Here is a 26,885-nt window from a genome sequence, read left to right as displayed (position 1 = left end):
TCATAGGAGCCACGGGCTGGCCACCCAGCAGGAGACGTCCCCCAGAGCTTGGCCAGACCTCTTAGCTGGGGCACACGTGGGGGGCACTGAAGCTCATGTGCCCCCCCCAAACATCATGGGGGAAGGGGCCAGCCGTCAGTGGATGAAGCCCCAGGTCTGGTGCTGGCGGGGTCATGGGGCCCAGGGGACCAGAGCGGGGGAGAGGAGATGGGTGTCTGGTGCAGGGCTGGGATGGGGTGGAGCAGGGGCGGGGCTAGTGGAAAGGGGTGGGGTGGGGCGGGGCACTCCCCCAAGCTAGGGGTGGTGCAGGGAGGCGTCATGTGATCGGCGTCCCTCCCCAGCCGTCGCAGTGTGATCGCCTGCTCCGTGAGCCAGCGGTCAGCTTTCTGCCATGCTGCCCCATCCTGCCTCTTTCAGGTGCCCATTTTGCAGAGCCACCTCAATTTTATCATAAAGAATTTAGCAATTTTTTAAAAGACCGGTATTAAGCCCGGAGGGGGGGGAGGAGATGAGAATTCTTTGAGAATGTCAGGAAATGTAATTGAGAAAATGACATGGATGCATGAAGACTGCACAGTTTAAATAACAAAAAGGCAGGGATTGCCAAAGTGAAGGACGCAGCCGAACCCCTCAGCAGCCTGGGAAATATTATTCACTTCCTCGTCTTCTGGTCCAGTCTTGCCCTACCTCTCTGCAAACAAACAACATTCGCGTGTGCCATTAAATATCCAGGACAGATGAGGCAGTGTGGCCTAGTGGATAGGCAACTGGCACTCCAAAGATCTGGAATCAGTGCTTGGCTCTGATACTGGCCAGCTGGGGGAGGTTAGGCAAGTCACTTTGTCACTCTATGCCTCAGTTTCCCCCCCTGTGAACACGGACATCATGACATTCCTTTGAGTCAGACGGGTGAAAAAGCACCACGTAAGAGCGAGGTTTGATGTGTGGAGCAGCCACGGTAATTTGGTCATTCGAAACTAAGTTGGCACAGCCTGACTTTTTGTGATTGTTAACCTCACTGGTGCAGCGACATTGGGGGGGGGGGTGTATTTTTTTTTAGCATTTGTTGTTGTCCCTTCCCAAGCTGAGTCGTCGCAGGAACTCTGAGCAGCGTGTAAATTCCCTCCCCGCTTCATTTGGAGGAACTCTCCGGCCCCTACTAAGCTTTGGGGGCTGCCCCATGGCCCCAGCCATAGCGAAAGACTCCTCGTTCAGAGCAGCAAGTAATTGGAATGCAGTGGGGTGTACGGACGCGAGTCTCAACGCTTTGCTTCTGAGGCTCGGTGGATCTGCGCTTATTTACCGGCCGACCACGTTTTCCAGCTCCAGAATTGGTGCTTTGGTAATTTATGTCTGGTCATTTCAACATTGTACACGCAAAGAAACGAGGAACAGCTTAATTCGTTTCCGTTGAATACCAGCTGGCTCCTTGGCTTATTACAGTCATTTCTCCAAAGAAAACAACTCTGCAGAAGAAGACATTGCAAGAGGCAGTGCTAGAGGGAAGAAATATGCAATAACATCAATGGGAAAAAAAAATAATTTACTGGCTTCCCGACTACCCAAGGAAGAATGCAAAGGGCACGTGGCAGGTTTTATTCCTTGAATGGAAATTCTGGGTTCTCTCCTCCCCATCAAATACCAGAATTGTGTTCCTGGACTAACACAAACTTGGAAGCCGATGGCGAATCTAAGGGGGGATTGTTCTGGATTACCAGCGTTCTGTATGCCACGCGCTACATTGTCCTTAGGGTTTGTCTATCGTTAAAACGATTTGAAAGCCAGTCACAAGGGCGGGCCTGAATGTAAATGACAGCTGCAGCGTGAATACTGCGCTGCTCAGCATTGTGGTTTGGAAGGTGGGTGTTGCGGAGAAAGATTGGTCAACCCGCACAGGGAACTTTTTTAGCCAGGTCCCTTGGGTCTCACGGGGCAGGACTTCGAAGGGAAGAGCTGCGTTCTCGGCTGGCCCACAGTCGGAGGGGGACTTTCCTCTCCGTGGTGATGGGAGGTCCAGCTGTGCACCCCGGGGAGATGACGGATGGCTAGGGCATCCCTTTCTGACACATCTGCGCCCCGCCCCCAAGCAGCCATAAAGTCTGGGGCATTGGGGCCTGGAAGCAAATGGAGCAGACCGGCCCTCTCTCCAGATGTAGCCTGAGATTTTGGGACTAGAGCGGGGTGGGCAAATACCAGCCCACAGGCCGGTTCCGACCCGCCAGGGTCAGCCCCTGGAAGGCTACCACCCATTGGCTGTGGATCTCCATTCCCTGCCAATGGGAGCTGCGGGAAGCAGCACGGACCGGAACATGGCTTCTTGCTGCTCCCATTGGCCAGGAATGGCGGCGATCCACAGCCAATGGGAGCTGCGGGAAGCGGCATGGACCGGAACATGGCTTCTCGCTGCTCCCATTGGCCAGGAATGGCGGCGATCCACGGCCAATGGGAGCTGAGGGAAGCGGCACGGACCGGAACATGGCTTCTCGCTGCTCCCATTGGCCAGGAATGGCGGCGATCCACAGCCAATGGGAGCTGAGGGAAGCGGCACGGACCGGAACATGGCTTCTCGCTGCTCCCATTGGCCAGGAATGGCGGCAATCCATGGCCAATGGGAGCTGCGATTGCCCAGAGCGGTGGAGGTGCAGGTAATTAAACGAGGGCTCATCCTGGCAAACTGCCTCCATTTACTGCCCATGCCCGGGGGCATGGCATGTGGGCCGGGGCTCACACCCCTCCAAGGGAGTTTGGATCAGCTGATCTGCTTCAGACCCTCCCTCTGCTGCTCCCGCACGGCTCCTCTGAAAATCAAGCTGCTCACTCGGTACCTAACCATGGAAGTAGGCGCTTAACCCTAGCCAGCGGGGAGTGAACGATGCAGCTCTGACCGCCCTCAGCATGAGGGGGAAATCAAGGGCCACAGGCCTTTACAGACTAGGCTAATAAGAGGTGGGCTCCGCAGGGAGGGAGGTCTAGGGAGGCTGTTACCCAGGCAGAGGGAGTACTGATGTCGGAGGCAGAGATCCTCGGGGTGGCGCGTGTCTCCTCCTCGCTAGGAAATAACTGTCCATGCAGAGGAGAAGGCTCTTGCGGCGACAGTGGCCAGATTGTGGGAAAGGAGAGAGGAGGCAAGTGTCAGGCAAGCAGACCCGGAGAGGGAGGGCGAGGCCGGAAGGGGAAGGATGGGGCGGAAAGGGGAGATGATCAGGAGCGGGCGGCGGAGAGGCGTTTAAACCTACCAAACCTTGCTCTGCTATGGCCCCTCCCCCTTCACTGGTCTTTCTGTGTCCATTACAGGGTTTCATTCCACTGCAAGGCAATCAAGTGAGCGAGGTGACCCCTCACCCCGAGGAACCAGGGAAACACCTCTTTGAAATAGCCCCAGGTAGGCCAGCCTTTCCTTTTCCTTCCTCCCGCCGCTCCCCCGGGGACGGATCGGCAAGGCGCGTGCCTGCTGGGGGCGGTCTGTGCCCCGTGCGCCGAACCTGGCCATCCGCTTCTGCCAGAGAGCGGGTCCGTCCCGTCTTTACCTGCCACGTCATCCCTTCCCGGGGCCGGGTCGGGGAGCTCGAGGGCTGTCTCGGGACACGTTCTGCTCGGTTCCAGCTGCCTTCGCCCAGAGCGACTCCGCCGACGTCCCTCGCGTTGCCTGGGTGTCGGGAGGACGATCGTAGCGTTTCAAAGGTCGCACGGATCCCGTGGAAATAAGTCATGTTTGTGCCTGGTCCTGGTGCACAGCGGCTTGGTGGTTTTCACCGGGAGGTGAATTTGGGAAGAAGGACCCATAGAAGTGGCTCGTGGTCAGTTAGTCTGGGGCGTTCAAAGGGACCATCTGAAAATCAGAACCACAAGGGGTTATTGTCAGGCCAAGTCTTTGTTACGTCATCCCACGGGTGTCTCGATGGGCAGTCAGTGACCAACATTTCTCCCTTGTCCTGCGTGCTACCCGCAGCTGGAAACCACGCGCCTTTTTGTGTCTTCTGGAAGAGAGACGCTTCGCTTCTGCAGCGTTATTTGTCTCCCGCCTATTGCATGGGCTCCGTCCCAAGAGGCTCGGCAAGGAAGTGACGGAGTTGGGGGCCCGGGCTGGGGGAAGAAGGGTGCGTTCTGCTGAAATTTGAAGTGAAGCGGCGCGATTCGGGGAGGCAGTTGCAGAGGGCAGATGCTGCAGAGAAGCAGGCTCTTGCACCACTAGCAGGGAAACTGAGGCCAGTGCAAGAGGCGAGAGACGGGAGATCGATGAGGCTGCTGGGGTTGGCTGGATCTAGCCGGTGGAAGGATTTATGACTCAGTCCCTGGGAGGAATAGAAAGCCAAGGAAGGGGGGCGAGGGTGTGCGTGGACTCTATAGCAGTGGGGGGCCGCTTGCTTTGCTGTTCACAGTGTCTCCCCGTCTGGATTCGCTCCCTACTCCTTTCCCCACAGTGCCGTGACGGCCCTAGCTCAGCAAGCTTCCTTGTCGTGCGATTGCAGCTGACTGGCCGGGCGCGCCGAGGGCAGGTTGTGTGCACGCACATTAGCACTGGGTGCTTGGGGGGCCTTTGGCCCGCGACCCATGCTCGGTCTCCACTCCTCTTGTCGCAGCATCAGGCAGCGCACGGGAGACGGGCAGTGCTGAAAAGCTGCCGCAGCCTGGCCGTCGGAGCACACCCCGGTGACCACGCCAACACCGCTGGTGGATGTGGTCTGGGGAGCCCCACGCCCCAGGCTGCGTTTGGCCCGAGAGGGCATTGGTGTGTGCGCCGCACCGTTCTCTGTTGGCAGTGCCGGCTGGCGTGGGCGCTAGAGAGGAGAGAGGGATGAACAATCGTATGGAGAAAGCCCCCGTCTTAGTGTCAGAGCATCTGGGTTCAATCCCCTGCTCCGATCCAGCTACGCTGTTGCCCCCGTGACTCAGTTTCCCTATTGTCCGGTGGAGTTTATACACTTGCAGGGCTCACTCTTCTCAATAGTGGCCTTTGGGACCTGGGGCTAACGAGGGCAATCGGCGTGTGTTCAAGGGTGAACAAAGAGGGGAGCCAAGTAACGACAAGGTGGTTGCCGTCTGCAGGAACCTGGCGTCTGGCACGGCGGAAGGACGCCAGCTTTGCCTTGGCTGGTCTGCAAGGGAGCACTGAGGGGGCGGGACGTCTTTCTGGCCTCAGCCACCCGCAAAGAAGGGCGTGATGAACAGCCAGGGCTGCCGCAGCCAGGTTCCTAGAACGGCTGCGTGCTTTTCATCAGCTTTTCTAGGCTGCGGGCTGCCCTGCCGCTCGCTGTTCGGAGCCGCGGCCTCAAAGCCCAGGGCGGGTCGGCCCGGCGTGGCCTGCGCTGGAACAGAGCCTGTATTGATTCCTGCTGAGTAACACGCGCTAATGATGGGCACTTAGCGTTATTCATGTTCCCGCCAGTCCCTTCCCAAGCTGTGTAATGCGGCGGGAGGGGAGTTATCTAGGGACAGGAGAGAGGCTGCAGAGCTACTCTCCAATCGGAGGAGGGCTGCATCTGAGTCATTCCTGCACCAGGCTCGGCCAATCCACCAGCCGGGAGCAGGGGGCTCTCTCCGGCCTGGCAGTGATGACGGACGCCGCTGGCCTCGCCCTGCTCCCGGGCCTACGCTTGCCTGCGCCTGAACTTGCTCTTGACTCCCGATCCCGGTGCTGACTTCCGGCTCCTGTCTCTGGCATGGCTGCTGCCGCACTGACCACTAGGCACAACTGCCCCTGCTCCAACCACTAGGCCGGGCCACCCATAGCTTGGTTTCCGACAGGCAGAGGCCTTTGGCGTGGATAATAAAGACACTGGCCACAGAGGGGGTAAGACTGGCTCTTCTGTCGGAAAGTGCCCATTGTGGCCTTCCCGGAAGGCAGGCGGAGAGGCACTAGAACAACGAATGCCGTTGCCCACAGCCTCTGAGCGGGCAGGGGGCCATACTCGACTGCCCCGTGGCAAGCTGTCTCCAAACCCCGCTGCCAGGTAAAAGACCCTGGTTCCTGCAGGCTGGGAATCCCCCAGCAGGGTCAGGCCCGGCCGGGCAAGTGCCAGCAATGGGATCGGAAGGGTCGTGCCTCCCCGTTGTTCCTGGGGCTCTTGATTTCCCTGGTAAGTTCAGCAGATTTTAAGCTGTCCCCAAATGTTTCACTCTCCGGAGGGGCAGAGATCTGGGCTGGCGAGCCTGCCTGAGAGGATGTCGCAGGGAAGGTGGAGGATGAGGGACCGAGGAAGGCATAAAGAGACAGGAGGAGCACGCTCGGCTATGGGGAGGATTGGGAAAAAGTACTGCAGGCTTCCAAACAGCCCCTGTGGTAACTCTGATCGTTAATTACAGAGCTCTTCGCCCTGAGTAGGGTTGCCAGAGGGTTTACAAAAAATACTGAACACCCCTCCCCCTCCTCCTCCAAAAAAAACAGGAAAAAATTCTGTTGAGGGGAAAAAAAAGGGGGGAGACCAAAGTTGTTAAGCAAAAAAAGAAAGATGCGGGGGAGGCCAAAGTTGTTAAGCAAAATTGTCCCCACCGGGCTTCCGTCCGAGGGAAACAGGAAATTTTCTGTTACCGGATGGGGGACCGGAATACCGGACAGTCCGGGTGAAAACCGGACACCTGGCAACCCTAGCCCTGAGATTGGATGGGGAGGGAGTTAACCCCTCCTTGAGGTGACTGGGGAGCTCACACCTCTCTGTAGAGCTGTTGCCAGACATCAGGGTGGGAGTTACATTTGCCTCAGGGACGGAAAGTTCTCTCCAAGGGCTTTGGCAAGCCTCTTAAGGAAAACCGAGCCATGGAATGACGGCCATTTGCCCAAAGGAACTTCCACGTGGTGTGTTTTTCACAGCAGCGCTAAAAGACCACGGGCCCAGATCTGCCGTCGTGGCTCCGATCGGCAGGCATTTCTCAAGTGGGTAGCTCTGTTGGAGCCACTTTACTGTGAGGACCAGGTTCTGGCTCATCTTGTGCATATTGGGGTGCATTAGGAGGAGCATTGCCAGCAGATCTAGAGAAGTGATTATTCCCCTTTATTCGGCTCTGGTGAGGCCACAGCTGGAGTATTGTGTCCAGTTCTGGGCCCCCCACTATAGAAAGGATGTGGATGAATTGGAGAGGGTCCAGCGGAGGGCGACCAAAATGCTGAGGGGGCTGGAGCACATGACCTATGAGGAGAAGCTGAGGGATTTGGGCTTGTTCAGTCTGCAGAAGAGAAGAGCGAGGGGGGATTTGAGAGCAGCCTTCAACTTCCTGAAGGGAGGTTCCAAGGAGGATGGAGAGAGGCTGTTCTCAGTGGTGACGGATGGCAGAACAAGGAGCAATGGGCTCATGTTACAGAGGGAGAGGTCTAGGCTGGATATTAGGACAAACTATTTCCCTAGGCGGGTGGGGAAGCCCTGGGATGGGCTCCCTAGGGAGGGGGTGGAATCTCCATCCATGGACGTTTTAATTCCTGGTCTGACAAAGCCCTGGCTGGGTTGATTGAGTGGGGTTGGTCCTGCTTTGGGACGGGGGCTGGACTCGGTGACTCCTGAGTCTCTGGCCGCCCTGGGGTGCTGTGATTCTAGGATTGTGCAGCGAGCAGGGTGGGACCCCAGATCTTGGGTCCTACTCAGACCTTGCACAGGCCCACCAGAGACCCTGCTCCCATGGGCGCTGTCTGCCCAGCAAGAGGGGGAGCAGGGTAAATGGGCCAGGCAGGGCAGCAAAGGACGCTGCCCCCTCTCTGTGGGTGGTGTTGCAACTGCCCCTCCAGAGGCTCCCTCCTGTTTCTGCCCCATCTGTTTCTGGCCTGCGGTGCAGCCCCAGGCGGATTTGTGCCCGCAGGGAGGGAGGGAGGGAGGTGCCTGTGAAGCAAGACGATCAGGCCCTAGGCTGGGGCACAGTCGTCGTTTTCCTTTGTCACTGCACCCTGCGCATCACCCACAACCCTGAAATCAGAGCCCTGCGTGTCCCAGCAGGGCGAGGCCCATGAAGTCATCTCAGCCTTTCCTCCTCAGTCCTGCCACGTCTTGGTTTAATTAAAATAATTAGAGGGGGGGAATGCACGTAAGGCCTCCCTTCAAACATAATTCAATGTTCTAATTACAGCCGGAAATCGGGCTTGCTGCCTGCAGGCCAATTAACTCCAGAAGGCCCGTGTTGGTCTCCGCTTCTCTGGGCTGAGTGACGAGGCGCTTTTTGATGACTCCGAGCAGTAGAAGTGGGAGATCCCTCAGCGGCCTTGTTCCAGGTTTGCATTTCGCCTCCAGGGTGCAGCGCATGGGCTGGCATGCAGGGGCCCTCTGGGCTCATCAGGGACGGCTTTGTCTTTGGGGACGCTAGGTTGATTTTTCTCCTCTTCCCAAGTGAATCTAGTGTATCTCCTGCACCCTGTCTCCCGGGAGCGTGCAGGGAAAGAGGATTGTCAGGAGCCTCTGAGCCTGGAACATCCTCTTTTCGGGCGGCCCTACAGCTTGGACTAAGATCCCGCTGGGATAATGCCTTGGCCTGGGAATAATGTCCGACAGAGCTGCTTAGCTGTTGGCAATTGCCAGTCCTTTTATGTGCAAACTAAAAGCCACCGGAGCCTGCCTGCGTTTCGTGTTCTGCGTTGTCCCCTTCCAAACTGTGGTCTGCAAGAAATGGTCTTTGTCCCATACTGCAGTGTCTGTTCAGCTGCCTTTCCTCTGGCAGGCTCCACTCCCGTCGTGAGCACTAGAGGGCGCTGCTGCTGCTTCCGTGCCTTTCGGGCTCCGGCCGCTGGATATTTTATTAAGTGCCCAGAATGGTTCAGTCCTGGGGTTGCCTGTAAATGAAAAGTTGTCCCCTCCCGTCTGATCAGACGCAAATCATCGATCCCACAGGCAGCTACGGCACACGGGGGACTCTGACCCGCGGCTGGCGGTTCCTGCCGCCCGTCTTCGCGTTTGCGTCTCACTGCAAGGCACGTGCATGAATTTGATCCGGCCTCAGGAATCGGAGGGACTCCACCCAGAATAGAGGAGTTCCCGCCCCGCATGGCCTCCGTCGGTGTAAATCCAGGGGGTGCTCTTAGGAGAGGGGTGTCCACCAAGCCCGGATCGGCAATCCCACGGCGGCTGTCACACTTGCGTTCCCCTCCACGGGGGGCGATGGCCGGTGGGTGGACGGAGCCCCCGCTCCACATTGCCCTGGGGCAGAGGAGGTCCCCTAGATCTCGCCGGTGTTAGGGACACCGAAGCTGAAGGCAGGGCTGTCTGGGTAGCCCCGGGATGGGTAGCAACCCTCGGCAGCTGCAGGCTCTGTGACTGGCTCGGTCCAGCCACGCAGCAGCTACAGACACGGCACCCCCCTTGAGCACTCGTGTAGTTCAGAGGGCCCCGAACTGCGGGGTGCACCCTCCTAGGGGCATGCCACAAGGCCCAGACCATGGGGATGCAGCCCTGCTCTGCTCCCGAGTCCCAGCTCAATCCAGCCCCACCCCCAGTCTCAGCCCTTGGTCACAGCTCTCCTGGCTCCGGCCCTGCCCCCTCTTTCCCCATGGCCCCAGATCCCTGTGCACTTTCCCCCTCCCCTCTGGGAGCCCCAGCTCAGAGAGGGGCACCGATTCAAAGAAGGGGAGGGGGTGACCTTGAAAAGTTTGGGGACCACAGCAGCGCTCCCTGCAAGCTCAGCGCTTGGGCAGCCACCCAGGAAGGATTCAAAAGCCGCCCAGCTGATTAGCCGAGCGCCCGCTGTCGCCTGCAGCCGGTGGTGCACATTTACACCGATTTTGGTGCCCATAACAAAATGTATTCCGCACACAAGTGGAAAACGTTTGCGAGCACATTGGACCCCCCAGGTATAGCTGGTGAGGCACTGCTTAGGCGAGTAAAGACACACCAGAGCCTCAGGGTATACACCCTGTGCGTCTCGCCACACGCCCATGACTCCACGGCTGCTGGAACCCTTCCCCCTTCCCCTCCCCCACAGCCTTTCGCTGCCCCGGGGCCACCGTGTGGATGCAGCCGGCTGTTCACCACGGCGTGTGGCGACACGTACCCACTGGTGGCTACAGCCGTATTTCTGATGCGTTTGGGGTACCGGTTAGTGCTGGTAGCCTAACGGCTCAGTAAACCATGCAGGCTCAAAAGTACCACCGGGAGCCCTTCTTCAGCAGTACGGTGGGAGAAAGACAGGACCGTTCCCGTGCGCACAGCTGCGGGGCCGATAACGGCTCACTCTGGCATGTAGAAGGAATTCTAATTGGCAACGGCTCTCTGGCGTGTTTACGAACCCGCGGTCTCACAGTGAAGTGGCAGCTGGCCCGCTGGCCAGCCAGCTGCAGGGTGCTCCCGCGCAAAGCTGCTCTCGTGTTTACATCTGGAATTCTCCAGCAATGCTACTGTCTGCGATCAGCGGGCACCGGCTTGCACGGGGCTTTCTAAACGAGGCGGGGGAGCGACGGACAAGGACGCAGCCCGCAGCCTTGGGTGGAACAGTTACGGTTTTCCCTTTCGCTTTTAGGCGTGCATGGCACTAAACAGCACTGCTGTTTTGGAAAGTACGGTTTTAAAAACTGTCGCCGTGTGTTTCTAAACGGCTCGTTGACGAGGGCTGATGTTTTCAGAACTGCTGGCGGGTCGTGGCTGCTTCGTTTCCATTCATTTTAGTGATGGGGAAGGGTTTCATCCAGCAGATGTGCTTAACTTTACCCTCCTGTGCGGTCCTGGTGATGTAAGTGTCATTCACGTTTTACAGCCTTTTAACTGGAGCCTTGATGTCACGGATGCACTAGCTCTGCCACAAGATCTTGGCTTGAGGCAGGAATCACTAGGAGGCCTTCCTGGCCTGTACTCCACAAAAGATGATCTTAATGGTCCCTTCTGGGCTTCAAAATCTATGAATAAAGTTGAGCACCGACTTGTGTTTGTGCAGGTTCCGTGCCTGGGTTTGTTCACCCGCCGCATTTCAAAAGAAGCCGCAGCTTCCGTGGTGAATGGCTGGTGTAAATGTGAAAATGAGGAGTCCAGTGGTCCTTTAGGATATGTCTACACAGCAGCGTTATTCAGAGATAACATTGTGCGCCTCTACACAGCAAGCCGTTATTTCGAAATCATGTCGAGCTGGAGGACTTCTTACTCCGACTCCTGTAACCCTCATTTCGCAAGGAGTAAGGGAACGCGAAGGAAGAGGGTTCTTCCTTTGACTTCCTGCAGTGTAGACAGCGCCAAAAGCTGAGTTAAGCTACTTCAATGACGCAATTAATGTAGCTGAAGTTGTGTAGCTTAATTCCACTTTAGCCCTGCTGTGTAGATGTACTTTTAGAGTATGTCTACACTTCAGTGCTATTTCAGGATACTTCCGGTAACCCAAAATAACTATTCCGTGTCTTGACAGTGCTCCTGTTATTTCAAAATATCTTTCGAAATAACAGGCTTGCTAATCCAAAGTCCCTGTAAACTTTGTTCCATGAGGATTAAGGGACATTTTGGAATAGCGGTGTATTTTGAAATTTGGCGCTGTCTACACAGCACCAAATGACGAAATAAGCTATTTTTAAATACACTCGAAATAAGCTACCCAATTTGCGTAGCTCAAACTGCTTAATTTATTCTGAGCAGTGTAGACGCACCCTTAGAGACTAAGATTTATTAGGGGGCATAAGCTTTTGAGAGAAAAGCCCACATCATCAGATGAACTGGAGTGGAAGTTATAGAAGCAGCGGTGTATATATAAGGGAGAAGTTGCTTGTGTTGATGAAGCTAATCGGAAGTGGTTCATTCAGAGCATTTGGTGTGGAGATGTGAATATCCAGAAAGGGGAAATTGCCTTTGTACTGCGTCAGTTACATGAGCTCCTTACTTAGTCCTACCTCGATTGTATTGAATTTGCAAATGAACTCCAGGTCAGCTGTCTCCCTCTGTGATTGGGGTTTTGAAATTCTTTTGTAGAAGGATGGCGGCTTTCAAATCCATGACTGAGTGTCCACGGAGGTTCAGGGTATAACTGTGGAGTAACTTCAGGGGAGTGGCATAAGATTTGCTGGTATAAGCTTTTGATGGCGGGGGTGGGCAATAATTTTTGCACGGGGGCCACTTAGTGAATTTCGTTTTGGTAGGTAGTCATGAACTGGCTCTACCCCGGAATGGGCGGGGTCTGGAGCAGAAGGGGCGGGGCTGGAGACTAGCCTCCCCCCAGATATATCTGGGCCTGAAGGCTTTGAATTAAAAACGCAGCAAAGGGCTCCGGCACCACAAAGGAGCCGGGAGCCACTCAGATAGGACTCAGGCCTTTTACCATTGCGGGTTTGCAAGCCGAGCAGCCTTCCCTGTTTTCTTTGAGTCCCTTTAGAGGTGACATGACCCTGGCTTTTTCCGTAAAGAAACTAGAGTTCAGGTCCTGCTCATTGTAACTTGTATTTTTAGCCATCTCTAAACATTTACTTTCCCCAAAGCTTCCTTCCTCCACCCCCGTTTTACTGGCAGGGGCGCCCCCCCCCCGGCATGCACATTCTTTCAATGGTGGACTTGAATCCCAGCCAGTGCAGACAGATTGCTGTGTAAACGTAGGAGGAGAGTATGGCTGACATCCATAAACCAGAGCTGATCTAATTGCAATCCACTTAAGAGGCTGATAACTGCGCGCCCACCTAAGATGGGGAGGGTCTCTATCAGGCTGGATGCGAGCTGGGTTTGCTTTTAATGCGCCAGGTGTCTGATGCTAAAGGAGCCTGGGAAAAAAAAATCAGCGGGGGTGAATGGAGATAAGGAGTTTGGAAGCGGGAGAGTCCCCCATTAAAGGGGAAGGTGTGGGCCGGCTAACAGCCAGCCTGCCTGCCTTGTGCGGAGGGGCACTCTAACGACCCCCGCTGGCCTCCTGAGCTGTGCTTGTCACACGGCCTGCCTGTGGACCGACGGAGCGACACTGATGCCCGTTTCCTGTGAAGATGCAAGCCCCTTCTCGTGGGTGGCGGTATCATCGTTGCCTTCCCTGGCCCCGCCCATGCTCCACTGCACTTCCCAGCCCCGCCCCCCCAGCCTGGGGTTGCAGTCCAGAGGCTGGAGCGAGCAGGGTAGGGGTTGCCCCCCCCCCACCTGTCCTCACAGCACTGGGGCCGGCAGCTCGGCTGCGGGGGAGGAGGGAGCTTTCTGGTCCCGTTGGCAGGTCCGGCCCGGGGAGGCTGGGCCGTGCCTCCTGGCTCTCCTCTCGGGTGATCCGGGGCCGGAGGGAGGATGGAACCATGCTGCCCACGGGGGCTTGGGGCAAGGCCCGGTGCTGGCCACATTGGGGTGTGGGGGCTTGGCAGGGACCAGCGTCAGCCACAGTGCGAGGGAGGAACGAGGAGGGCTGGGCTGTGGTGAGCAATAAGGGAAGCAGTCACTCGCTCACCAGCAGCCTGGGCCGCGCCGTGTCTGGAGACCGTAGACCCCGAGGTAAGCGGGGTCTTGCCACCGGCATTCAGCCACACGGGCACTTCCCTCCCACCAGCTGTCATGGAGCGCAAGACATTGATCGAGCGGCTCGGGGTAGGTCAGCCTTCGGCTGTGCTGTGAGATGCGCCCGTACATCCTTTGGGGCATCCCATGGTGTCACAGCCGGTGGGAACTTTCAAGACCACCTCTCAGGCCTTGTCTAGCTAGCTAAAAGGCTACAGGGCGCCCCCGCTATAAGTCGCCCTGGGATACATCTGTTCCGAACTAAAAAGTCGGTGGCGCTTGTAGGATCTGATGCGGTATTAGTATCCCCGTCCCTCACTCTTAAGTCGTGCAAAAAAACCAACAGCCGCAAATGGAAGTCAGCCATGGGGAAAAAAGTTCCCCGCTTTAAGTTGTTTCGCTATAAGTCCAAGGGTTTTTTTTTTTTTTTTGGAACCTATCTTGGAGTTCCTGCGAGGACGGCCTGTACTAGCAGAAAGCATTGGTTTCTAAGTCTGGAAGTTGGGAGGATTCGGTTCTTGGCATCCTCGTGGAATTGCAGTGTTTTGCCATTTTTCTGGGCTAGAGAGTTTGGTCTGTTCCAAACCCTTGTTGCTGGACAGCGGATCAGAATAGTTTTGATCCCGTGTTTTTGTGAAACGTACAAGCCATTTGAAATGGACACTGCTTTGGTGAATGTAACTTCGCCTTGTAGTGCCTGGCTTACTGGCAGCACACGATTGTTGTGGGGTGTTACATCACAAGAAAGAGAGAGGACGAGAGATGATTTTGTGGCGCCGTGAGTTGGATGCCCTGCCCACCTCCCATACACTGCAAAGAGATCGTAAGGCTATTCTGAGCAATTAGACACCCACGCTGCCTCTTGCCAACTGACTCAGGCTAAGAGCCGTAGGCTAATGGGCTAATTGCATGGTAGCATTTCAGACTTGGGTTGTAGCCTGAGCTCCGGGATCCTCCAATCTTGTAGGAGCCTGGAGGCTCCAGCGTGGACCCAAATGTCTACGCTGCAATTAAACAACCTCTTGGTCCAAGCCCCACAAGCCGAGTCAGCTGGCTTGGGCCAACTGCGGGGTTTTAATTGCAGTGTAGGCATTCCCTCAGCGCCATGCTCCGGCTGAGCGTGCTATGGGGCAGGCCTCTCCTCTGAGCAGGGTACCGTCAGGCCCTGCCCCACACTGAAGGCTTGCGACTTTCCTTTGCAAAACACCACTTTCTTCACCATTTACATTGGAGGCGGGAGAGGTGCTTTCAGACCTCTCTGCTCTGCTCCCTAAATGGAGCTGTTACTGTCCCGAGGGGAGCTATGTAGTGCCAAGAGGACAAACCAATGCTGGTCTCACACCTTAACGAGAGCTGGAAAAGCACGTCGAAGGAGGGGTAAAACTGGAGCTCTGTGAACCCAAATTGACCCCAATAGGAGCTCTCCCCTGTGATGTTCCATTGCAGAAAGAAAGCCCCTTTCCTCAAGAGACGGAGCCTACAGAGGAAACGTAATCCGAGCTTCCGGCCTTCCCTCCTCAGCCAGCCGCGGAGTTACAGTACTGAGCCAGAGCTGTGTGCACCTGTGACGCTCTCCCCGGTACCTGGGAAAACCCGCGCATTGCCTGTTGAAGCACAAAGCAAGCCCCAGCCCCCGTGGAGGGAAGCAAGGAGAATGCAGGATGAAGACCTCTGTGGATAAGGGACAGTGGCCTACATGGGCCAGTCTGAGCCACCTTCGTTTTCAAGAGGACGGGGGAGGGGGCTGAGCGCTCTCTGAAATCCACTCACTCTCCGGATGTCGAGTGGGCCCCCACACCAGTGAACTGCTTCCTAAAACAGCCATCTCTACACAGTCTCCCTCGTTTCCTGAGAGGGTGAAAAGTGCTGGAGAAAGACCCTCGGGATGAATGGTCGCTGGCTCTCCGAAGGCCATAGTACGGTCGGTATCCGTGCTAGGGCACCTCATGGCCTTCTGGGAAGGCATTCTCTTCGCGTGAGCGGGCATGGGCTGCTCAGTCTTCTCTTCTCCAAACGGAAGACGCCCCGTTCTTCCAGCCTTCCCTCGCAGCTCACGTGCTCTAGGCCTGTCATCATTCTTGGTGCTCTTCTCCGGACCTTCTCCAGTTTCTCCACGTCCGTCCTGAAATGTGGGGCCCAGACGAGGACACGATGCTCCGATTGTGACCTAACCAGTGCAGAGCTGAGCGGAAGAGTGACGTCTTGTCTTGCTCACAACACTCCTGTTCATGCAGCCCAGAATCACGTTGGCTTGTTTTGCAACCGTGTCACACTGTTGATTCCTATTCAGCTTGTGGCTCACCATGACCCCTAGCTCCCTTTCTGCAGGACTCCCATTCTGTGTGTGTTCCTTCCTAAGTGGAGCACTTTGCATTTGTCCGTATTAAACTTCATCCTGTTCACCTCAGGCCATTTCTTCCGATCGTTTTGAATGATGACCCTCTCCTGCAAAGCACTTAGCACCCCCCCCAGCTTGGTATCCTCCACACACTTTCAAAGTGCAGTCTCTAAAAGTCTTTATCTAAATCATTAATGAAGATATTGAACCAGCCCCAACAGAGACCCCTGCGGAACCCCGCTCGTTATGCCCTTCCAGCAGGATTGTGAACGGTTGGTAACTATTCTGTTTGTCGTGGGTTAGCAGAGGCTGGCAGGGTACGCTGGATAATTATACCTTTACCAGCTACTGAAATGCAGATCTCTGAGGCACACGCCTGTGTGCTGCTGGGCGTTCCTGGGTCCTGTGTGGACCTGGTCCGAAGCCCGTTGGGTTCGCTCGGGCCGGTAGCTGCAGCTTGTTTGGTGCAGCATTAAGCACAATCACAGCCTCACCCTGCATTCTTCCCAGCCAATTCTTTTCCCCTCCGCCTCCAGATACTGTTGCAAGAAGTCTCCTCTGCTGGAGCAAAGCCGGCCAATTGCCTTCCATAGAGCCCTCCTCCCCGGAGTCCCGGTCCTTTACAGCCCACCCTGGCTCAGTCTGGCTCGGCCCTAAGTTTCCACAAGTCGCAGGAGTGTGACGTCCCCCCACCCCAGTTCCGTCACCCGAGAAGTGGGGGAACCTAAGCTCACCCTCTGACCAGCCTGCTAACTGGCGTTATTCCGAAATACCACAGAGCGCGTCTACCCAGCTGTGATGTAGTGTCAGTACCTTGCTGGTTGCTGTGTTTGGGCTGTGGATAACTCCTACTGGCGTCTGTCTGTAAGCACAGCCCAGCAGGGACACCTAGGTTATGTCTACACTGGCGCGATCTTGCGCCAGAGCTATGCAAACGAGGCTAAGCGTGGACTATCGCCGAGCCTCATTTGCATATCTAATTGTGACGTAGTGGGGGTACCTGGCTGGTTTCTATGCTGCTGGCTCTGGGGGAACCCCCACTGGCTGCCGTGGGTACCACGACCCAGCAAAACAGGATGAGTCACTATGCAAACCAGTGGCCAGACACCCCCCATGGAGAGGAACAAAGGAAGGTGGAATGCTGCCTTGGCTGGGGGGCAGGGCTGGAAGTTGGGGAGTTGGTTGCTGGCTGTCGGAGGGCATGGAGGAGAGCCTAGGGGAAGGGGCTGGAGTTTAGGGGCCCAGTCTCCCCCATCTCAAGGGGGCCTGAGGCATCCTAGCCCAGTTCCTGTAACCAGATTACATCTGTGCTGCGCTGTGCTGGAGGAGCAATAAACCACCCTCAATTCCACTGGCTGGTGCAGTCTGTTTGTGCCATTTCGGGGTGCAGGAGACGGGGGACCCCCAACGCGCCGTCACACTGGTGTCAGAAGTGGGATGCACTGCACCCCGTGGATAGAGCTTCCAGCGGGGAGCGACAAGGCACAGTAGAAGCAAGAGCCCTGGAGCCAGGCGTGCTGGAGACAGAGCGAAGCGGTTCCTGGGAATCGTGGGGCGCTGCAACACTAGACTGGTGAGTCTGCACCGAGGGGACCAGCGGGCAGATGGCCTACGCCCGACTCTTGAAGGCAGAGCTGGTGGGGCTGTGCAGAGAGAGGGGCTTGCCTGTGCAGAAAGCAACCAAGGCCCAGCTGATTGCTCAGCTAGAAGAGAACGACCAGCCACAGGGCCAGGATCTTGTCCCCAGGGGAAGCAGCCAGACCCCCCCTGAGAGTGTGTCAGGCTCAGAGAGGGGGAGGAGCGCTGGAACCCACAGGAGAGATGAGACAGCTTCCCCCAGGAGGCCTGCAAGCTGCAGCCCATCTAGGGCAGGGGCCAGCCAAGCAGAGCTGCGGCGGCTGGAGATCCAGCTGCGGATCAAGGAATTGGAAGTAGAGGACCGAGAGAGGGACCGCCAGGACCGAGAAAGGGATCGCCAAGATCGAGAGAGGCAGCGGCAGCATGAGCTGGCCATGGCAGAGCGGAGAACCGGCGGGACACCGGCTGCGCCAAGTGCGGATGGGCCCCAGGGTCCCAGGACTGCCAGATGCTTGGAGAGGCCCGTGGTGGCCCAATTGAAGGACATGGGTGACATAGACGGGTTCCTCAGTGCCTTTGAGAGGGCCTGTGGACTGCAACGGGTTCCCCCAGCTGACTGGCTGCAGGAGCTCATCCCCGCACTGAGCCAGGAGGCGGCCGGAGTGCTCAGTCAGCTGGAGGACCTACAGCCCGGGGATTACAACCGAGTCAAGGAGGCCCTGCTGCACAAGTTCGGGCTGACCCCCGAGATGTACAGGAAGAAGTTCCGGGGGGTACAGAAAGGGCCACGGGAGACCTATGTGGATCTGGTCTCCCGCCTGGCGCAATACTGCCGCAAGTGGGTGTCTGGAGTCGGAGCCCAGACTGCAGAGGAGCTGCTCAAGCTGGTCATGATGGAGCAGTTCTATGAAGTGTGCCCACCCAAACTGAGGCTGTGGCTCAAGGACCGGAGACCAGAGAACCCCCAGGAGGCCGGGAGACTGGCGGATGAGTTCACGGAGAGCCGGTCCGGGTGTGAACGGGAGTCCCGGAGAGAAAGGGAATCGCGCAGAGACCGGATCTCGGCTGAGCGACGGAGGGAGTCAACTACGGGGCGAGACCAAGGAACAGGTCGTCTGCGCCCCAGAGAACCAGCCAGGGCCTGGACAGAGACAGCCCAAAGCCTAACTTGCCATCGCTGTGGGCAAAAAGGCCACAAGAGGGCTCAGTGCACCAGGTCCCAGGACCGGGGACTTTCCAGGGTTAACTGGCTGGGGCGGGAGGAAGGGCAGGCTGCCCCAGAGGCAGGGGCTGGCAGGCAAACCTCCGCTCAGAGAGAGGGGAAGGATGCTCAGTGCACCTCCCCTGGGAGGTCTGATTCTCAGGAGGCGGATTTCTCCGTGTACCGGGTGGGGGCAGGACGGCCCCTGCGGAGCGAGTGCCTCATACCCCTGGAGGTGGATGGTAGGAAGGTGACGGGCTTCTGGGACACGGGGGCGGAGGTGACTCTGGCCCGATCCGACATAGTGGCCCCGGAGCGGATACTACCCCACGCGCAGCTGACCCTGAAGGGCATAGATGGGTCCCCGTTTAAGGTGCCTGTAGCCCGGGTGCATCTGAAATGGGGGGCGAAGGAAGGCCTCAAGGAAGTGGGGGTGCACCCGCACTTGCCCACCGAGGTGCTGATGGGGAATGACCTAGAGGAGTGGCCCCATGAATCCCAGCGGGCTCTAGTCACTACCTGGAGCCAGAGCCAGCGGGGGGCTGACAACGTGGGTCCAGGGAAGGACTCCTGGCAGCATCCTCAGGGTCCCATCCCAGTGGACACGGGGTCCAGCCAGGCTGGGACTCCGGACCTAGGCAGAGGTGGGGGACAGGTCCCGATCCCTGCCTCAGCAGCTGAATTCCAGGCTGAGGTGTAGGCAGACCCCTCCTTGCAGAGGCTGAGGGACCAGGCTGGCCTCCGTGCAGCTCAGCCCCGGGGGAGAGGTGGCCAGGAGAGATTCCTGCGGGAGCGTGGGCTCCTGTTCCGTGAGTGGCTCCCCCCCAGGAAGGCGAGGGCATGGGGGGTCCAGCGGCAGCTGGTCGTCCCCCGAAAGTATCGCCGCAAGCTGCTGTATTTGGCCCACGATGTCCCCGTTGGGGGCCACCGGGGGATCCGGAGCACCCGGCTGAAGCTGCTCCAGCACTTCTATTGGCCGGGAATCTTTACAGCCGTGCAGCGGTACTGCCGGTCCTGTGACTCCTGCCAGAGGGGCGGGAAGGCCCAAGACAGGAGGAAAGCGGCTTGGGGGTCTCTACCCCAGATAGAGGACCCTCTGGGCTTGCTGAGAGAGCTATGGGAGGGGAAGTCCTCCCTGGATGGAGCATCGGGGGTGGAAGCCGCCCTGGCTGTCCAGAGAAGGCTCACTGGGCTCATGGCCCCGGCCCGAGAGACCCTGGCCAGAGATCAAGGCCAGTGGAAGGGTGGGTGTGACCCCCGAGGACAGGCCTGTGCCAGTCGCCCTGGAGCGGGGCGGCGAGTGGACAGAGGGAAGCCAATTCATGTGGGGCCTCGCCACGGCCGGCCCGAGTCAAGGGGAGCACCCATGTCCCCGGGGCGGGTTCCCACGCAGAGGACCCGAACTTCCCTAGGTCACGAGCGGAGTGACCCTGCTCAGTTCGCTCTCGGAGGGGGGAGAACTGTGACGTAGTGGGGGTACCTGGCTGGTTTCTATGCTGCTGGCTCTGGGGGAACCCCCACTGGCTGCCGTGGGTACCACGACCCAGCAAAACAGGATGAGTCACTATGCAAACCAGTGGCCAGACACCCCCCATGGAGAGGAACAAAGGAAGGTGGAATGCTGCCTTGGCTGGGGGGCAGGGCTGGAAGTTGGGGAGTTGGTTGCTGGCTGTCGGAGGGCATGGAGGAGAGCCTAGGGGAAGGGGCTGGAGTTTAGGGGCCCAGTCTCCCCCATCTCAAGGGGGCCTGAGGCATCCTAGCCCAGTTCCTGTAACCAGATTACATCTGTGCTGCGCTGTGCTGGAGGAGCAATAAACCACCCTCAATTCCACTGGCTGGTGCAGTCTGTTTGTGCCATTTCGGGGTGCAGGAGACGGGGGACCCCCAACGCGCCGTCACACTAATGAGCCGCCATTTTTGCAGAAGAGGCTCTTGCGCCAGAGCTATGCAAACGAGGCTAAGCGTGGAATATCGCCGAGCCTCATTTGCATCTCTAATGAGCCGCCATTTTGCGGAAGAGGCTCTTGCGCCAGAAGGAGCTGTCTACACGGCCCCTTCTTGCGCAAGGCCGTTCTGCCTGAAAAGTAATAGGGGTAGCGGCATTGCACAAGAGGGTTTTTCTTGCGCAAGAAGGGGCAGTGTAGATGCTCCATCTAGCGCAAGAGCCTCTTCTGCAAAAATGGCGGCTCATTCGATATGCAAATGAGGCTCAGCGATATTCCACACTTAGCCTCATTTGCATAGCTCTGGCGCAAGATCGCACCAATGTAGACATAACCCTAGAGGGCCCCCATGACAGTGACCGAACCAGTTGTACCCGTTAAGGGAAGGGATGGAACAAAGGAAGGTTGTGTTGGGGAGAAGGTCAGTTTCTGGCTGGAATCATGGAGACAGACTAAGGAGGCAAGGCTGGGAGTCTAAGGGCTGAGGTACCCCATTTCAAGGGGTCTGAGGCATCCTGGTCCAGACTCCTGCAGCCACATCACGTCTGTGCTGGGCTGTATCCTGGAGAAGCAAGAAACCCTCCCTGTTCTACCAGCTGGCAGAATCTATTCGTGCTGCTACGGGGCTGCATGATCCGGGGGACCCCCGACGCGCCATCACACCAGCAAGCCGTAATTTCGAAATACTGGCGCGCGGGAGGACGTCTTACTCCGACTCCCGTCACCCTCATCGCACGCGGAGTAAGGGAAGCCGGAGGAAGAGGGCTCTTCCTTCGCCTTCCCGCTGTGCAGGCAGCGCCCAAAGCCGAGGGAAGCTATTGCAACGTCAGCGGCACAATTGGCGGAGCTGAAGTTGCGCAGCCTAACTCGACGTTAGCCCGGCCGCGTAGACGTGCCCAGGGAGATGACGCGGGGCTTAGCAATAGTTTATTTTAACATGCGTAAAGGCCGAGTAACTTGGAGATGGAAGCTAAGATCTGCTCCCAAGAGCAGTGTGTGCTGGTGCACAGCTGGCTCTGACCACAGCCGCTCCACAGCCCCCTTGGGCCTGACGGGGGGAGCTAGTGAAAATGTGTCCGCTAAATAGCCCAGCAAGTGGAAAGCTTCCTTCCTCCCAGGGACTGTTGGGAGTTTGGTTTTCTGCTGAACCAGCTACCCCTGGACTGGCATCTCCTTCCACGTGGTGCTTTGTCAGCACTGAATGCTGGAGTTTGGGGCTGGCTCCCCCGTACAACAGCCAGCAGGGACCTCTCCCCTCTGAATCACCAGAAAACGAACCGTGACTTGTCAAAGAGCCATGTCTGCCCTTTAATTCGTGCTGGCTGGTTTGGGGGCTCAAAAGAGAGACCTGCTGGATGCCTGAGGCTGCCACTGAAATCACGAGGGGTGCGTCTACACTGCTCCCTTAGCTGGAAATAAGCTACGTGATTCGAGCTCCCCACGTGGAATAGCTTGCTTCCAGTCCGTTAGGAAAGAGCTTATTTCTAAATTTGGCGCCGTCTACACAGCACTTGCTTCGAAACAAAGCGCTCTTCCGAAACGCCCCTCATGCATTGTGTCTAGACTGCAGGGTTTTTTCGAAAAAAGTAGCCTTTTTTTCGAAAAAACTTCACCTGCGTCTAAATTACAGCTGCATTCTTTCGAATTTAAATCGAAAGAACGCAGCTTTTCTTTCGACGGCGGTACTCCTCATTTCACGAGGAAGAACGCCTTTTTTCAAAAGTGCTCTTTCGAAAAAAGGCGCTATGTAATGCAAACGGTGCTTTTTTGAAAGAGAGCATCCAGACTGCCTGGGTGCTCTCTTTCGAAAAAGCGGCTTGCTTTTTCAAAAGTACTGGTTGTAGTCTAGATGCTCTTTTTCGAAAGAGGCTTGCAGTCTAGATGTAGCCGATGGAAGGAGGTTTGCAGGGATGTCGGAATAGCGCGCCCGTTGTTTTGAAAGCCGTTTCGAAAGAACGGGCGTGCTGTCAAGACGTGGAAAACGCGATTCTGGGACACCGGAAGTCTCCTGAAATAACACCACAGTCTAGACGCACTCTAGGAGGTACAGGCGCCGTGCGCCTCGCAGGATCAGGCCTCTCCTGAAGAGATGTAATAATTTTTCTCATTTCTCTCCCTCCTGGAGCTCCGCCACCCTGGCGCTGGGCGGGGGTGCTGGGGGTGTCAGAGGAACAAAACAAAGCTGCGGGGTTGTGCGCTCAAACACCTGAGCGGGGGCTTCGCACAGCAGGGACGCCGCCTGCTTTCCACCGGAGAGCTGAACGGCCGCGAACACCAGCGGGCACGGAGCAGAGCGGGCAGACAGCGGCCAGATTAGATTCTCACCGCTTCCCTTTGCCCCGACTGTGCCTCAGAATGTGACGGGTGAATCGTCCGCGAGGCTGGCAGCCTGGGGGGCTAATGCAATTAATGCCTTAATTAATGCAGTTAGACAACCCGGTGGAATTTACCAGAGTGGCTTCAGTGCTTCCCAGTGTCTGTAGCGAGATTGTCTGGGGGAGGCAGGGGCATGGGCCATCTCTTTCTCCAGCCAACAGCATTTTGTACGAGCGTGAATTTCTGGTGTCTTTTTCTCCTGCACTCTTAGGATTTACTGTTGGCATCTGATGCCCTCTGGCTATCGGAGAGCAAGCGTCTGCTGGTCACATGAAGCCCCCTGCCGTGGCCTTCACTCCTTCCGCGAGGGGCGCGGGTAATTAATAAGCAGGGAAGCCGGAGAAATGCGCCGGGGCCCGCCGGCCGTCTGCGAGATAAAGGAGGGGAGACCCGAGGCTCCGATCTGCGAGTTCTCAAATTGATTAGCAGGGTCTGTCCGTGTTGGGGATGCTTGCAGGACTTGGCAGGGAACGCGCCCGGGCTGCACATCTTAGAGGGCTAGTGGGAGTATAAAACAAGCCGGGGAAAGCGTCCAGCCAGCGGCATTCCCAGCGGTCAGGGTGATCCCAGAGCACGGTGGGTCCGAGCGGCAGCTGCCGGCCCGGGAGCCCTCGCTGCGGGGTGCGCGAGGTAGCCCTGGCTATTGGCCTCCTGCTGCCTCGCATGCTGCTGGGGTACCTGCCCGAGGGGAGCCGTCCCCTGGGGACAGCGCCGGCGCGCCGTTGGCCCGGGGCTTGGGGAGACGCAGCGCCTGAGATGGGGCTGTGCTGCAGCAGAGACTGGGAAAGCCCCTCTCCGCAGCCCAGAGGTAACGTTGCCTTTTGAACCCCCCTGCCAGCGGCAGAGGCAAGTCACCCTCTTCCTCCTCCTCCTCCTCTCCCTCCCGCCTCCCCAGTGCGCGCGGTGGCAGAGTAGACTTGCCTCTGGAGTAGCGCTGCCTCGCGGCCTCAGGAAACCAGGGGCATTGGAAAGGCTCCCCTCTCGCGTCCCGATGTCCGGCTCCGTCGGGGGGCGTCAGTCTTTCGGTTGCCCCCGCTGGCCAGCGCGCGGGACTATGGGGGCCATGCTGTTCGCCCGCAGTCCTTTGCTCCGCACGAGCCTCGGAACCCAAGCCAGCAGTGCCGGGCGGAGATGCCAGCAGGCGGGGCGGGGGGCGGTGGCTGCGCTAGGTTATTTCCCTCGGTTTTCAGTCGCTGGGCGATCAATGGCCCATCGGTACGTTTCACGGACTCGGTGCCGCCTGCGTTCTGTAAAATCATGAATGGGTTGAAACTGGCGAGAGTCTCACGCCTCCCTCCCCCGCCAAAGTCATCCCAGTCCAACCCAACCCTAGCATAGAGCGGAGGAGACTTGCACTAGACCGGCGTACAGTGGACTGGAGAAGTGTGCCCTTGTCCCTCTCGTCTGAGAGCTCTTCCTTTGCCACGTACAATCACTTCGACCGTGGCTCCTGGCCAGCCGCCGTGGCAAATCGCTCTGAGGGTCTGTTTTACTGAAAACACGGCTCGGCCTTTTCTTCGCTTTCCCCAATAGACAAGTGAAGCTTGATTGAGACACTGCAGATGTTGCCCGTTGGGGCAGATCTGATGCAGCGTGTTTCTCTGCTGTGCCCATGAGACTTCGATTGGGATGAGCAAGAATTTTTGAGGGGGGAGGGGGGCCCGCCAAGATTTTGGTAAGTGGCCGAGGGCTGCACTTTTCTACGGAGGGGGATCTGGGATGGAGGTTGGGTGCAGAAGGGAGCTCGGGGGAGGGACTTGGGGTGCGGGATCTGAGAGGGAGTTTGGGTGAAGGAGGGGTTGTGACGTGGGGCAAGGGATTGGGGCGCAGGGCCTCGGAGTGGGTAGGGGTGCAGGCGAAGATTCTGGCCTGGGGGAGGATTGTACAAAGGGGTGCAGGGTCTGGGAGGGAGTTGTGTCCTGAGGCAGGGGATGCAGAGGGTTTGGAGGTGACCTTGCATAGGAGGGGGTGATGACCTGGGCCAGGAAGCTGGAGGGACGGAGGGTCTGGGGTGCCAGCTGCAGGCTCTGGCCAGGAGGCGCTTACCTAGGCAGCTCCCGGCCAGCAGCCCAATGGGACCCTCAGACAGGCTCCCTGCCTGCCACAACCACAGGCTGCTCAAAGCCTTTGGCTGCTGGGGCCGTGTGCCTCTAGGCACCGCGTGCTGCCTGGGGGGAGGGCGGAGACTTTGCCTGCTGCCTCCGTCCCCAGCCCAATCATTGCAGCGTCCATTGGTCAGAATCCAGCCAATGGGAGCTGTAATGATTGGGCGGAGCAGGAGCATCACACCTGGGGCCACGTGCCCCTACACGCCCCTTAAGTCAGACGCTTTGAGCAGCCCGGGGCAGCCTGCCTGAGGGTCCGGCAGGGCAGTAACGCAGGCCAGATCCAAAGGCTTGGCGGGCCGGGTCCAACCTACGGGCCAGATCTCGCCTGCCCCAACTTAGATCCTTTCTGAAGAATGAGACTTCCAGGGAATTAGGAATAGTGGGAGGGTGCAGGCAAACGGGAGCGTTTCACGTTCTCTGTCAAGCAGAGTCCTGGCTGGTCTCAGTTCCTGCCTGTCCCTTAGGATCAGAAACTCCTTCTGAGTCCTCCATCAGGCAGATCTTATCCGCCAGGGTCAGAGCTGTTCTGTTGGCAAAACAAAAGGCGGCAGCTGTTACAAAGCATGGACATACTTTCTGGGCTATCTGAAAACAGATTCCCTACCAGCAATTCGGTGGCTGTATTCAAAGTAAACTAGAAAACAAGGTGATTTGACAACTAAACTGTCCCTACAGTTAGTCAGACTTTTCCATCCCAAAATTTTAGGGATGACAAGTGGCTTTTTTAAAAAACAAACTAGAAACCTTTTTTAAGAAAATTACACTCTTCACTGATTTTTGGGGGTGATTTCATTGGAAAAAACAAATTTGGGGAAGGGTTGTCAAAAAATCAAATCTTTCCCATTTTTTCACAATCAAAAGGTAAAATTTAAAAATGGCTGTTGACAACCAAAACCACCATTTTGGGGGAGAGGGGAGGGTTTGATGGAAACTCTTAATATTTTAGGAAAACATTCACATTGTCAAAAATGTCCATTTGCTTTGACATTTTCCATGGAAAGTAAAAACCACACTCTTTCACCAATCTTGGCCTTCTGGGTCACAGTTTTAGGGCACTGAAAAGTTTTGGTTTGATTTCAGTCTTTAAAGAAAAATACAAAATGTTTGGTGCAGCCTTAAATGCAACATATCGCTTTGACGTGGCCATCACTCCATAGAGTTTTATTATTCCAGCAAGTTGCAAATCAGCATATTTGAGCCAGATGAAAATAAATAGAAGTTGATACCAAAACCAAAGCTAACCGTCAAATACATAATGAGCTGATATCTGCTGTGACATGTGAAAGGGGGGGATGTTGAAATGGAGTTAATCAAAACCAGGGGAGATGTAATTTGCCTCCCCCAGCCCTCTCGGATGGGACCTGAGAAGTGGCAAGGTCAAATCAAGGTGAGCGTAAATGTGCCTTGTCTAAATTAACTCGGAGACAATGGCCATTTGGTTACCACGATTCCAAAGCAGATTTTCCCGTCTGGGCTGTGTCCACACGGCCACTTTCAGCGCTAAAAGTTTAGTCGTTCAGGGGTGTGAAGAAATCCCACCCCGTGATACAAGTTTTAGCACTGAGAAGCGTCACAGTGCTCTTTAGAGGTGGATCCAAGCCAGCCCCCCAGATCGAAGCAACCCTGACCTGTAGCCCTGAAGTTCTCCTAATTTCATTCTTGGACTGAGTGAGGCTTGAACCCAGCAACCAATTTCTTTGTTCCCAAGTCGGCTGGTATAAATCCAGAGTCACTCCACTGACGTTAGCTACGTTACCACAGTTGACGCTGGTGTAAACTCAGAACCTGGCGCTGTGTCTCCAAAGAGGAGATTAATACACAATCCGCCCCCTCCCGAACATCACCGCCCGCCCCAGGGAAAACCCTTTCTGAGGAGCGAGCCTTTCACTCAGTGCACTTCCGAAGCATCAGCGTGAGAGAGCTATACCGTGAACGAAGCCTGCAAAGCTTGGCAACGTCGCGATTTTATCCCAATTGAGATGAAAGTCCAGCCTTTGTCAGGCT

The 26,885-nt window shown here is 56.9% G+C and overlaps 1 protein-coding gene across 3 annotated transcripts in view; it reads left to right on the top strand.

The window, feature by feature from the left end:
* Positions 1-26,885, top strand: part of ARHGAP22 (Rho GTPase activating protein 22) — a 117,863-nt gene that overhangs the window by 23,853 nt on the left and 67,125 nt on the right. For all 3 annotated transcript variants that reach the window (XM_006118141.5, XM_075934643.2, XM_075934644.2), the window contains exon 3: positions 3,295-3,382. In XM_006118141.5, coding sequence (XP_006118203.3) covers positions 3,295-3,382 — 88 coding nt within the window. The remainder of the gene's footprint in view (positions 1-3,294; positions 3,383-26,885) is intronic.

The sequence above is a fragment of the Pelodiscus sinensis genome, chromosome 8, assembly GCF_052426305.1.
Source record: "Pelodiscus sinensis isolate ZL-2025 chromosome 8, ASM5242630v1, whole genome shotgun sequence".
NCBI classification, from domain to species: Eukaryota; Metazoa; Chordata; order Testudines; family Trionychidae; genus Pelodiscus; species Pelodiscus sinensis.
This window is presented reverse-complemented; position numbering and strand designations above follow the sequence as displayed.